This window comes from Vitis riparia, chromosome 13, assembly GCF_004353265.1.
Source record: "Vitis riparia cultivar Riparia Gloire de Montpellier isolate 1030 chromosome 13, EGFV_Vit.rip_1.0, whole genome shotgun sequence".
NCBI classification, from domain to species: domain Eukaryota; kingdom Viridiplantae; phylum Streptophyta; class Magnoliopsida; order Vitales; family Vitaceae; genus Vitis; species Vitis riparia.
Genome location: NC_048443.1, coordinates 22,136,086 through 22,151,169, shown reverse-complemented (window position 1 = coordinate 22,151,169; position 15,084 = coordinate 22,136,086). Strand labels below are relative to the sequence as shown.

The following is a 15,084-nucleotide window of genomic DNA, read 5'->3' as shown; positions in this document are numbered from 1 at the left end:
ATTAGTAAATCAAAGTTTGAAAATTTTGTTTAAGAATTATGAAATTCTGGTCTCATCTTTTAAAGCAAACTCTCCTTTTTCATTGGAAATGGATAAGAAGTTTTTGTAAGTTTTTACTCCTTTCCTTTTATATTTTCTATCCATTTTCTTTGGGTTAAATTTAGACTAAAAATTATTTGAAATGGATAAGATTTTTAAGAGCTGATCTCCGGTAAACATGCCTACAGTTATTGCGTATGTGATACAGCAGCTTTCCATGTGTGCCTCAAAATGCAACCATTTTTCTATTACAAGACGACAGCTTCTTCTCTCTCTTACTCACAAAACCGTGTATATAAATTGACAATATATTCTAACACAAACTTGTTACAAGTGTAGTATTCCACCAGAGAAAATGGTGGTTGCCGGAAATGCTGCCGGAGGGGGTGGTTGGGCTGATACGAGGAGCCTATCCGTCCATGTCATCACCGGTCGGTGGTTCATGGTGTTTGCATCATTTCTGATCATGTCGGCCGCCGGTGCAACCTACATGTTCGGTCTCTACTCAAGCACACTCAAATCCGTTCTGGGATATGATCAAACCACCCTGAATTTGCTCAGCTTTTTCAAGGACTTGGGAGCAAACGTTGGGGTCCTTTCAGGCCTCATCAACGAGGTCACGCCCCCATGGGTTGTCCTATCAATAGGAGCAGCAATGAATTTTTTTGGCTACTTCATGATATGGCTTGCCGTCTCTCACAAAATAGCCAAGCCCCAGGTGTGGCACATGTGTCTCTACATATGCATCGGTGCAAATTCCCAGGCCTTCGCTAACACCGGATCTCTGGTGACCTGCGTTAAGAACTTCCCGGAGAGCCGAGGCGTGGTGTTGGGGATACTGAAGGGGTATGTTGGGCTGAGTGGTGCAATCATCACACAGCTCTACCATGCCTTCTATGGCAATGACACCAAGGCTCTTATTTTGCTCATAGGTTGGCTGCCTGCTGCTATATCTTTTGCATTTCTTCGGACCATTCGAATCATGAAGGTGATTCGACAGGAGAACGAGCGCAAAGTTTTCTACAAGTTTCTTTACATCTCTCTTGGCCTCGCCGGGTTTCTCATGATTATAATTATAGTTGAGAAACAGATGACTTTTTCTCAGAGTGGGTACTGGGGAAGCGCCGCTCTAGTTCTTCTCTTGCTCTTTCTCCCGCTCGCTGTTGTTATTCAAGAGGAATTCAAGCTCTGGAAGATCAGGCAACAGGCCCTGAGTGAGCCTCCACTGTTGAAAATCATCGCCGAGAATTTGAACACTGAGACTTCTTCATCTTCACTACCGCCTGAATCAGCAGCTGCAACAAGTTCTCTCCCCGAACAACTAAGCTCACAGAAGGAAGTTTCTTGCTTCTCCAACGTGTTCAGGCCACCGGACAGAGGAGAGGACTACACCATACTTCAAGCCCTTTTCAGCATAGACATGTTTGTTCTATTCTTCACTACAATTTGTGGTGTTGGAGGGACTTTAACAGCCATAGACAACTTGGGACAGATTGGGAGTTCACTGGGGTACCCCCATAAAAGCTTGAACACTTTCATATCGCTGGTTAGCATATGGAACTATCTTGGAAGAGTAACTGCAGGCTTTGGATCGGAGATCGTCTTAGACAAGTACAAATTCCCCCGCCCTTTGATGCTCACACTCATCCTCCTCCTCTCATGTGTTGGTCATCTCCTCATCGCCTTCAACATCAAGAATGGTCTCTACTTTGCATCAATAATTATCGGGTTTTGCTTCGGTGCTCAATGGCCAATACTTTACGCAGTCATATCTGAAATTTTTGGCCTCAAATACTACTCCACGTTGTACAATTTTGGCGCAGTGGCTAGCCCAATCGGTTCCTATTTATTCAATGTGATGGTGGCCGGATATCTCTATGATAAAGAGGGAAAAAGACAAATGGCAGCCCTGGGGATTGAAAGGAAGCCTGGTGAGGACTTGGACTGCACAGGCGTAGAGTGCTTCAAATTGTCCTTCATTATAATCACAGCGGCCACACTTTTCGGTTCACTTGTATCGCTCATACTAGTGCTTCGGACCAGAAAGTTCTACAAGGGTGACATTTACAAGAAGTTCCGGGAACAAGCCAAAGCAGCCGAGACTGAGATGGCCCAGGCCGGGAATGAGGCTGCCCCATCGCTGGCAAAAGGTTAGAGCTGTCGGCAGCAGCAATTATGGTTAAGTTATAAAGACTCAGAAAAAATAGAATGACAGTAGAGGAAGATAAGGCAAAAAGAAGAGATACAGGACATGGCACCTTGGATTGTAATGTTTTAAACCCTCCCCCGTCAGATAAAATCTTACAGATGCCTTTATTTTGCATTTATATGTCATTGAATTTGGAGAAGATGAAATTTGATAACTTTACATTGGGTGAAATGGATATTATGGTTGATAGACTTGGAAATGACTAATGCAAAATTTAGTATCATGTGGGGCTTGAGCTGAAAGTAGTTAAGATGTTCTTTTCCCCAACTTTATATAGTTCCAAATTCCATATGCATATCTATGGGAATGGTTTCCTTTTTCTTCTTACTTCTTATGTGAAACCAAATTCGAACAATTAACAAAGTGGAATTTGCATGGAGGAGAGGAGTTAGGGTCGACTTCTCACATTTAGGCTCCGACTGACTGGTCACTTGGGACAAGTTGGGTTAGGATTTGTCTGCCGGACGGAGGGGGCTTCTTCTGGTCAAATAGAGGGCATCAGCGGTTAAATGAAATTTGAACTTTATTGATAATAAGGAAAATGTTAAGGCAATAAGATGAGATCCGTTAAATCCAAAATATGGATTGTGAAATATGTACGATGAAATTTAGGTCATTGAATGATAATATAAATAAATAAGATTAAAGTATATAAATATAAATAAATAAAATTAGATTACAAATCATAAAATTTCAAATTATATATGTGACAACACCTCATTAGCGATATGTTTTTATGTACCAATTAATAAAAATTAGTTTGTTTTTGTAGATAGACTAAAGAAAAAAAAATCATTAATAATTAAATTTTATTTGAAAACAAACATGATAATTACTTTTATTGTAGTATCAATTTGGTTTTTTCCTTTTTCACTCTCCATTTTTCCTCAAAAATATTTGAAACTCTAATTTTTTTTTTTGTAATATTTTTTATTTTTGGGTTTTGGTTCCAACTTCCAACTTCCAAGATGGTGTACTCATAGGTTGTAAAGTATTTGCCTCCAATTAGAGACTAAGATCCTATCCTCTTTAAGGGTCTCTCAATCAATCACACTCCATGAATTGACATTTTTTACTTAACCAAAAATGTCTCTTTATTTCTGGAATAGATACAAAACTCCGGTGTGGTTTGGAGATGTAACCTTCATTTATACAAAAATAGAAAAATAACAACCCGATTTTCATGTTTAATTAATTAAGATCAGATTTTTAATTTACAAAAAATAATTTATTTATTTATTTATTTAAATAAGGATTGGTTTATCCTTCTTTGCATAGAGATTTCTTATCCTCTTGTCAAATTAGATTATTTAAACACAATGCATCAAATTATAGATACAATTAGATGTCTTAAGAAAAAAAAATAGAAGATGCAAATTTTGCCCACTCAAAAACATAAATTTAATTTTAAATTTTTTAAAAGATAAAAAAAAGTTATACTTAAATGCTATTGAGAAAAATATCCAAATATATTAGGTTGATAATTTTGAAGGCATCGAATTCAATGTACTAAATGTTTTGAGGGTATGGAAACAAATGATTAACCCAAAAATACAAGCAAAGAACAAAATTAATAAGAAAAAAAACTTATCGGTTGAAGCGTGACAAATACTGTCCATGAAATATATTCACCCTTCTTGAAAACGAACTTGGTGCACTAGGGTACCAGTGGTTTACCTCTAGGATTCAACAACCAAATCTCGCCTTGGGTGCACTCTATAAGAGAGATGTGTATAACTCGGGTTTTGAAAAAATTCCTCTAGATAGATGTATGAAAATACTCTTTGAAAAATTATAAATTGGTATTCATATATAGAAAGTGAGGGGTGACCTGTTATTATAGGTCACTAACACAGTCCTAATGAGACTCTACTTGTAATCAGAACATGACTCAAAGTGGAAGGGGAATCTACTTATAAGTGGAATGGGACTCTACTAGCACAATCTCAATAGGACTCTTCCCAAAAATATAAGACTAATAAAATAAAAATTATTTTCACTCTTCCTACAATCCTCCACATAGTGTAAAGGTAATTTTTTTTTAATTTTTTTTTTAGGAAAAAAAGAATCCAATGCATCAGTACTGGTGCCTAAAGGCTATGAACCAATCTTCAGACAAATAAGTATTGAATCACAAAACACGGTGAAAATAAATTTCTATGAACCAGTGTTTCTTGATGTAACTCAAAGGACTTTTATCCACATTGGTTTTCTCAACTACACTACGAGTGTACAAAACGGGTTCACACAAATAGGTCATACGCCCTGCCTGGATATTTATGAGACCTCTAAATAACCTGCCTAAGTTCTCATAGGAAGTGGTCTCACCTCCACTCTCATATAAGTGAATCCATCAAGTATGTTCTGTATTTAAACATACCATCCATAAGGAATATGGTATTCATTAAGAGTAAACACTCAACCTTAATCAATGCAGAATACGTTCTATCTACACCATAAGGATAGACTCTCATACAATTAGAGTTGATAGAGCACCTCAAGTCAACAAGTGATTTGTTATTACCCATATGAACCTACTTCATGGAATTTCCATTTTAATAGGTTGACTCTTAACTTCTGTAAAAGCCTTATTCCCCTCGATGTTTCTTCTACTAGTTTTTTATTTAGTGGTTTGGTCAAAGGATCAGTCAAATTCAACTCTGACCTCACAAATTCTAGGGATATAACCCTTGTTTCAAGAAGTTGCCGCACAATATTGTGCCTTAGGCGTATATGTTTGTTCTTCCCATTAAATATTTTATTCTTAGCCATAGCAATTGCAGCTTGGCTATCACAATCCATAGACACAGACGAGGCTAGTCTCGTCCATAAAGGGATGTCTGCTAAGAGGTTTCTAAGTCACTCAGCCTCAAAACTTGTCTTTTATAAGGCAATAAACTTAGCTTCCATAATAGACCGAGTAATACAAGTTTTCTTGGCAGACTTCCAAGAAACTGCACTTCCACTAAGGATGAAAACATATCCACTAGTGGATTTCATCTCATCTGAATCTGAGATCCAATTTGCATCACTAAATCCTTTTAGGACACTTGGAAATCCACTAAAGCACAAACCATAGTTAATGGTGCCTCTCAAATACTTGAGGACTCTACGAATAACAGTTCAATGGTCCTGATTAGGACTTTGGTGTACCAACTCAATCTACCTACTGCATAAGCAATGTCAAGTATGGTATAGTTCATTAAGTACATTAGACTCCCTACGATCTGAGCATACTCTATTTGGGCACATTATGTTCTCTATTTTTCTTCAGTTGTGAGCTGGGATCATAAGAAGTTGACACTGGTTTACAATCAAAGTGTTCAAACTTCCTTAGGATATTTTCAACATAGTGCTCTTGAGAAAGTTTAAGCCCATTAGGTGTTCTAGTTATTTTAATTCCTAAAATCACATCTGCCTCTCCTAGGTCTTTCATACCAAACTTAGAACCTAGGAATTTCTCGCTCTCAAACACAGCCTCTAGGCTAGTTCCAAAGATCAACATGTCATCAACATAAAGGCAAATGACTACATATGTGTTATCTTCATTCTTGTTGTAGATACACTTATCAGCATCATTAATGGAATATCCATTAGTTACTAACATATGATCAAACTTGTTGTGCCACTGTTTGGGAGCTTATTTTAACCTATATAGTGATTTAACCAACTTACACACCTTTTTCTCCTTCCCTAGAACTACACAACCCTCAGGTTAATCCATATAAATTTCATCTTCCAAATCACCATTCAAGAATGCAGTCTTGACATCCATTTGGTGTATCACCAAATTATGAATGGAAACTAAAGCGATCAATACTCTAATTGATGCTATTCTAGTCATAGGGGCAAAGGTGTCAAAGTAATCTACATCCTTCCTTTGTTTAAAGCCTTTGGCAACTAAATGAGTTTTATATTTTTCTATGGACCTATCTTGTTTTAACTTTCTTTTAAAGATCCACTTACAACCAATAGTCTTTGCACCATGAGGTAAATCTACCAACTCTCATGTATGGTTATATGTGATTGATTCGATTTCACTGTTAATGGCATCCTTCAAGAATGGTGCATCAGGAGAAGATATAGCTTCTTTGTAGGGTCCTCATCTATTAGGAAGGTGTAAAAACCATCTCCAAGGTTTGTTTCTTTCCTATCTCTTTTATTCCTTCTAGGCTCAAATTCAGAAGGTTCAATAGACTTGTCTCTACTTGTTTTCTAAACTTGTTGTTCACCATTTAGTTTCATAGGAAAGATGTTTTTCAAAGAAATATGCATTCTTTGTTTCTATTATAGTATTGACATCTATAAGACTGTTTTCTAACTTAGTAACAAGAAACCTATATGTCGCACTATTCTCAGTATAGCCAATGAACATTGCACCAAAGGCTTTAGGACCTAGTTTTTGTTTTTTAGGTTCAAGGAAAAGAACTTCAGCTAAACACCCCCACACTTTTAGGTATGCTATATTAGGTGCATAACCCTTCCACAACTCATAAGGAGTTTTACCAGTTTTCTTGTAAGGTATTCTATTTTGAATATGACATGTGGATAGGATAGCTTCCTTCCACAAGTTCAAGGGTGCTCCTGAACTTACCAACGTTGCATTCATCATTTCTTTTAAGGTCATATTTTTCCTTTCTGCTACTCCATTAGACTTAGGGGAATAAGGAGGAGTAGTTTCATGAATGATCCCATGATCTTCACAAAAAGAATTAAAGGGGTTGGACTCATACTCTCATCCCCTATCAGTTCTAAGTCTTTTAATTTTCTTATTTAGTTGCTTTTTCACTTCATTTTTGTACTTGATGAAAACATCTCTTGCTTCATCTTTGTTTCTCAAAAGATATACCCTTGTATACCTTGAGTAGTCATCTATGAAAGTTATGTAGAATTGTTTACCACCTCTAGTCATTGTATTTTTTTAGATCTCCTAAGTCACTGTGTATTAAACTTAGTAGATTTAATTCTCTTTCAACTTATTTGCAAGATTTCTTTGTGGTTTTAGATTATACACAAGATTCACATTTTCCATGGTTTTCTAAGGACAATTTAGGGATTGAACTCAATTCAACCATTTTCTTCATATATGAAAAGTTCACATGTCCTAGGTTACCATGGCAAATATCACAAGAATATACTATGTAAGCAAAAGAAGAAGATGCATTATTATTGGTAATATCATAAACATTCAACATAAATAAACATTTGTTACAATAGCCCTTTCCCACAAATGCATCATTCTTAGTTAAAACGATTTTATCAAAGTCAAACAAGACCTTCACTCCTGCTTTCCCAAGCAGAGATACTGACACCAAGTTCCAGTGGATATCTGGCACATGAAGAACATCATTGAGGGCAAGCATTTTTCCAGAGGTTAGCTTTAAGGAAAACTTTCTTTTTGCCAATCACTGGAGTAGATCTAGAATCACCCATGAACACTTGTTTCTCTCTTTCCTTTACAATGGTATAGGAAGTAAATGCACTTTTGTTTCCATAATTGTTTTAAAAATCGGGCGGGCCGGACCAAATGGTTCGACCGGTCGAACCGTTGACCGGTAAACTTTCCACTTTGGTTCATCTCAATGAATCGTTTCATGATCAAACCGGTATTGAACCATTCAAACCGATGGTTGAACCGTTGAACTGGACAAACCCTCTGGTTTTTTACAAATCAGTCAAACCTTAATCCTACAAATATTTGTTTACTATTAAGAGACCCACTATCCATCAGGCCCATTCCACACCCAATACTTTTAAAATTGAAACTAATTATAAGCCCATATTTGGTCCAAGCCACTAGGCTCAATCCAATGACAAGAAAGTTTATAAACTTATATTTGGGTCATGCCTCCAAGCCCAATTCGTTGGCATGTTTGGCTTACAAGGCATGTTGCAAGGTATTTATAGAGCACTTAGAGCACCTAGAATTCATGTGCTTCTGATGTGAGACTGGGAATAGAACTGATTAGAGGTAAAACATTGCCTCTTGGAGGGCTGGACGCACGAATCTCTTAAAAATTAAAGTTTGAACTTTGAAGTCTTTAAACTTTGAACCATTGAGCATTGAACCATATTTATTAAATGATGTTAATATATATATATATATATATATATATATATATATATATATATATATATATATATATATATATATATATATATATATTTTATTTCAAATTTTTATCATATAAAATCTTTAAAGAAATGTAAATATTTAAATTCTTGTTTATTTTTATAATAATAATTATAAAAATAATAATATAAATTAATTAATTAAATAATTTTAAAACAATAAAATGCAAAGACAAAAAGATAAAATTAAATGTTATAATTTTTTTCATCTTAAATATATCTTCATTCTTAAATATTACATATTTTTATTTAATAAAATTTAAAATATTAAACTTTATCATTTAATTTAATATACCAAATATAAAAATCAAACATTATTAAAATTTGTAATTTTATATATTTTTAATTTTTATGATTATTTTTAATTTTATATAATATATAAATTATATATTTAATTATTTATTACATCACTGGTTCAACCACGATTTGACCGCCAATTACATCACTGGTTTAAGTATTTAATTATCTATAATATCCCTCTCAACAACTATATAACGACTAGTTTTAGGAGTAAATAAGTAAATGACTCACCAATACTTCTCTATAAATACCCTTCATTTTATTTTTTTCTCACACAATTCTCTATTCTCTCTCTTTATATTGTTTACAATTCTCTCTACTTTCTCTTTTCACAATTCTCTACATTGAAATTCTCTCAAGTGGTAAAGATATCTATTAACTCTACAAGTGTTAAAGATATCTACCAACTCTACAAGTGGTCATTATTCATAAGGTTGAGGTATTTATATTTAGTTATTTCATTTATTTATTTTGATTCTATATATTTAATTTTATTGTTTTCTTTCTTTTATCTTATTTTTTTTCCTCCAAAATTAAAAATGGATCATCATCACCTAGATGTAGAAAACCTTGATTTTGGTATTGATGCATGTAATGAATTTAATCCATTTGAAGATGACGAGATTCCCACCTCCTCTAGTGTCCCTTCCTCTGACCTTTCTCAACCTAATCTCATAGGCAAAAGACCTAGAGCTAGTAGACGCACATTTGTAGTATGGAATCATTTCACTATAATAAATAGACAAAATACAAGAGGAGAGGTAGAAAATGTAGCAGAATGTAAGTATTGTAAAAAAAAAAAAAACATATAGTTGCAAAGCTAGTGGTGGCATAGGTCACCTTAAAAGACATGCCGAACAATGTACAAAAAAAACATGGTGCATTAGATCCTAGACAATCTCAAATAAGTGAAAAGAAAATAAGATCCTGTGGACCCTCACCCGATCCACCGGACCGACGCGACTCGCTATTAAAAGAAAAGAAGGAATGAAAAAGTTGAGTTTTCCAGTTTTGAAAAACCCACCCCCGGTGAGGAATGGTGTTGTATGGAGTCGCCACTTACTTTTTATTTTTATTTTTAAAATGGGGAAAATTAAGTAAGAACAAAAACCCCTAATGACCCCAGTATGGAAAAAACGGTCTGCGAAAACTAGATTCTGGGTCCGGGGATCAGGTTACCCATTGGGAAGGTACCTCATGCGAGGTAGCACCCCTCTAGGCCCGGAACTCGGTCTCTACTAATGAATTGGGTATGTGGGAGCATATGGGTCACAGATGAAACCCTAGGCTAAATAGATGTCATGAATCACACAATCCTAATTGGTATTTGGCATGCATATGAATTCAACCAACCCAAACAATGGGTGCGTACCTATGGTCCCCAGCCATGCGCTGCATAAAAGGTCAGCTAAACACAGATAAACATGTAACAAACATTCAGGATTAAGCACCATGCATGCATATGATTCAACAATCAAAACCAACGATGCATACCTGTGGTCCCTAGCCATGTGCTACAGCAGAGGGTGAGTCAGCCACGCAACATGTATTCAGAATCAAACATCAAAATTTGTGCCAAAAAGGAAGAAAGTTGGTTAAGATCAGGTAATGGACTCCCCAAATGTCATACAAATCAAACTAGACTTACCTAGACCACACCACCCATAACTTCAAAATTGCCCATACTAACTGAAATCAAACACTGACTTAAACCTTCAAGATGACTCACAAGTGCCCTATAGCAAATGGGTTTGAGCCCCAATGGATAAGAGCTCGAAAAAAATGCCGATGCCGAAATCGAGGGCTACCTAAAGTCCTCCAACAGAACAAGTTGAACTAGTTCTCAACTGGTACAACCTATTGAGAAGAATTCCCAAATTTTTCTAGAAAACTCCTAAATGAGTGAGGATTCAAACAAAAGAAACGGTTCTCAATTCCGAGCCCGGATGAGTGAGAACGGGACCAAGAAAGACAGGTGTTCCTCATGGCTGACAGAGGCAGCCAGTTATGGTGCTGAAGATAAAAAATTCCAAATTCAGTCAAAAAGTTCATAAGTGATTAAGGAAGCAAACAAAAGAAACGGTTCTCAATTCCAAGCCCAGATGAGTGAGAACCAGACAAAGAAAGGCAGGTGTTCCTCATGGCTGATAGAGACAGCCAGTTATGGTGCTGAACCGGTTGAACCGGTTCCCAACTGGTTCATCCGGTTGATAAAAAATTCCAAATTCGGTCAGAAAGTTCCTAAGTGATTAAGGAAGCAAACAAAAGAAACGGTTCTCAATTCCGAGCCCGGATGAGTGAGAACCGGACCAAGAAAGGCAGGTGTTCCTCATGGCTGACAGAGGCAGCTAGTTATGGTGCTGAACCGGTTGAACCGGTTCCCAACTGGTTCATCCGGTTGATAAAAAATCTCAAATTCAGTCAGAAAGTTCCTAAGTGATTAAGGAAGCAAACAAAAAAAACGGTTCTCAATTCCGAGCCCGAATGAGTGAGAACCAGACAAAGAAAGGCAGGTGTTCCTCATGGCTGACAGAGGCAGCCAGTTATGGTGCTGAACCGGTTGAACCGGTTCCCAACTGGTTCATCCGGTTGATAAAAAATCCTAAATTCAATCAGAAAGTTCCTAAGTGATTAAGGAAGCAAACAAAAGAAACGGTTCTCAATTCCAAGCCCGGATGAGTGAGAACCAGACAAAGAAAGGCAGGTGTTCCTCATGGCTGATAGAGGCTGCCAGCTATTGTGTTGAACCGGTTGAACCGGCTCCCAACCGGTTCAGCCGGTTGATAAAAAATCCTAAATTCGATCAGAAAGTTCTTAAGTGATTAAGGAAGCAAATAAAAAAAACGGTTCTCAATTCCAAGCCCAGATGAGTAAGAACCAGACAAAGAAAGGCAAGTGTTCCTCATGGCTGACAGAGGCTACCAGCTATTGTGCTGAACCGGTTGAACCGGCTCCCAACCGGTTCAGCCGGTTGATAAAAAATCCTAAATTCGGTCAGAAAGATCCTAAAATATTCATAACCAATCAACAACATTCATGTGTGGCCTTTATTATCCACACCCAAGCAATACAATCTTCATATCAAAGGAAAGAAAAGATGATGAGGAAGGAGAAAAAACATATGAAGACGAGGAGGATAAACTGTAAGTAAAGAAAATTCAGCATGCTTACCTCAGAATCTCCACCAAATATGATCCGTGTATGCCAATGATGACTCCCAAAACTAAGATCCTGTCACTCTCCTCTTCAAAGAAACCACAGTGCTGAAGCTTTCCCCCACGCTCTCAACTCAGAAGATGCTCCTGACCTTTTTCTTTCTCTCACCAGCAAAATTTCCCCTCTCTCAGAAATGCCAAAAGGTCCTTTGCTCTCCTCTCTTCCCACCTTTTATACTCATACCCCTCTCAGCATTTTAGTCTCCTAGGTTCCTTCCCCTTCAGCACCGAAATCCCCTTCATCAGCATGGGAACCACACCCCTCATTACTTCTCTTAAACTTACAAGGCCAACTCACTCCCTTCAGTTTTCAGCTTGTTTCACCACCAAAAATCCATATGGATTCGTGGTGGGTCGCAAGGAACCCAGACCAAGGCCCAAAATGGACCCACAACATTGCCCAAAACCAATCTGGAGCTTACGGGCCCGAGCCATGTAGGATTTGGGCCCCAAAATTACTAGAATTAGTGTTTTACCTCAGCTGACTCAATGAACCGGCTGAACCGGCCGAACCGGATGCCCACCGGTCGAACCGATGGCAAAAAATTTTGAAAATTTGACAGAATGTTCTTAGAAGATTAAGGAATCCATGAAAAAAAATGGTGCATGATTCCGAGTTCGGAAGAGGGAGATATGATCAAAACAATTACCAAAAATCAGTGTTCTACACCGGCTGACTCGATGAACCGGTTGAACCGGCTGCCAACCAGCCGACCGGTTGCAAAAAATTTGGAAAATTTTACAAAATGTTCCTAGTAGAATAAGGAATCCATAAAAAGAAACGGTTCTTGATTCTGAGTTTGGATGAGGGAGATACGATCAAAACAAGCTCGAGTGCTCCAAACCTCAACATGCCCCTATAAACTCCAACTAAGCTAAAACATCGGGATGACCCCACTTCCTTCCTATAGCGTGATGTGAACGACTAGGAAAATGGCCATGGTGACCCTCCAAAATGAACCACATATGCACCATAATGGACCACAGACAAACCCACACGAGGCTCGGACACCGACTAAGCCCAAAAGGGGCCCTAGTGGTGCCATATGCGAACGATGGGTGGATGTGACACCCGAAGGATAAATGCCAATGTCGAGGGACAAAATTGAGGGTCTACAGATCCAGTACATCTTCAATGACTCCCTTTATATACAATCAACAATTCCTAAGAGAAGGGTTAGCTAGATTGATAGCCAATATGAGGTTTCCACTTACTTTTGGAGAAGATCCTAGATTTGTACATTTCATGCAAAAGTATGTCCAACCAGCTTATCATAGAATTCCTAGGACGATTTCTCATAATGATGTAATTAAATGTTACCTACAAGAAAAACAATTACTAATTGAAGAATTTAAAAATCATAGTGGTATTGTATCTATGACCTTAGATTTATGGACTAATCAAAGTAAGGAACCTTTTACATGTGTGACATCACATTATACAGATTCAAATATGAAATTACAAAAAAAAAAATATTAGGTTTTCGTAAAATATTACATCCTCATTATGGTCCTTCCATATATGATTCTTTGACAAGTGTTTTTAAAGAATATGGTACACAAAGCAAAAATTTTAGTATTACCTTTGATAATGCTTCAAATAATAAAAGTGTCATAAATTTATTTATAAGAACAATTAAGGAAGGTCCACTAAGTGAAATATTTCATGTGAGATGTATGTGTCATATAATTAATTTAATAGTACAAGATGGTTTAAAATTAATATCACCCTCATTACAAGCTATCCGATCTACTATACTATTTCTTGATTCATCTAACAAATTACAAGAATTTCATATTTTATGTCAATCAATAGGTTTGAAAAAGAGAAAATTTCGTCGTGATATTGGTCATCGTTGGAATTCTACCTACTTAATGTTAGAATCTTGTGTAGGGTATCATAACATACTATCAGATTATGTTAATAGTAAAACAGGTGAAATTATAGTAACTTCTGATGATTGGGAGAAAGGTTATGCTTTTTTAAAATTCTTGAAGGTTTTTTATGATATTACTAACATGTGTTCTGTTGTATATACTCATACATCTTGTATAACACTTAGATGTATTTGCAATATAAGTGACGTGTTTCGACAATATAGGGAACATCCTCTTTTTAGTGAAATATGTGTACAAATGGATAAAAAAAATTGAAATATTGGAAAACTATTCCATCACTTTATTGTTTAGCTGCTTATATGAATCCAAGGGTTAAGGTTGAAGGTGTAGAAAATATTTTAAATTACATAACTATTTGTATGAACCAACCATCCGAACCATAGGGTAAGATATATGAACAATTAAACAACTTATATAAATATTATGAGAATAAATATGGTAATGTCTCTTCAAGTACTATAACTTCATCTACATTTGGAAATGATCCATTTTTTATATAATTAGCTAAGGAAAAGCAACAAGTCAGTCCTTCAAGTAGGTGTGGTCTTTTAAAATATTTAGATACTGATTATTGTTCATACCTATCCCCTGATGAAGTGCAAAATTTTGATATTATGAAGTGGTGGAAATCTTATGAATCCACTTTTCCTGTACTATCTAAAATGGCATGTGATCTACTAACCCCACCAGTGTCTACTGTAGCATCAAAATCTTCTTTTTCTATAGCTGCAAATATAATAGGAGACAGGATGACAAATCTTACAGCAAAGATGCTATAAGCTTTGACATGTTTGAAGGATTGGGAAAATGGACGCATGGGACTTCAAACTTTAGATGATGAACTTAAAGAAGCCTTCAAGAAATTGCTTCTCGATGCAAACAATGATGTTCAAGAGATTGATGATGATTGAAGATGAAAAAAATAAATAAATAAAGATTGAAGAATTATATGTTGTTCATTTCTTTTAAATCTATTAAATGTAGCTAATTTTTAAAGGTTGAGTAATGCATATGATTGATAGTTGGGTAGGTGCCAACCTAGTTGGGATGTACTCAAACTATAGCGATTCAATTCTCACATTTTTTTTTTTCTCCTTATTTTTTCATGTAATTTGTTGAAATATTGAATAAAAGAATTTTTTTATTTTTTATATTTCATTTCCTTTTTATTCCATTATTTTAAATTTATTTTTATTTTGATAAAAAATAAACAAATTCAAATATAGTTTTTTTTTTACTATTTTTTTTTAAAAAAAAACTAACATTTCTATAAATTTTACAATTACAAAC

At 36.0% G+C, this 15,084-nt stretch overlaps 1 protein-coding gene across 1 annotated transcript; it reads left to right on the top strand.

Annotated features, from left to right (window-relative positions):
- The first annotated feature begins 394 nt into the window (after positions 1-394).
- Positions 395-2,419, top strand: LOC117927946 (protein NUCLEAR FUSION DEFECTIVE 4-like). The gene has a single exon (XM_034847679.1). The coding sequence runs from the start codon at positions 395-397 to the stop codon at positions 2,192-2,194; it is 1,800 nt and encodes a 599-aa protein (XP_034703570.1). The 3' UTR covers positions 2,195-2,419.
- Positions 2,420-15,084: the final 12,665 nt, after the last annotated feature.

Coding starts and splice junctions, on each gene's coding strand:
- LOC117927946 (XM_034847679.1), top strand. CDS start 395: ATGGTGGTTGCCGGAAATGCTGCCGGAGGGGGTGGTTGGGCTGATACG.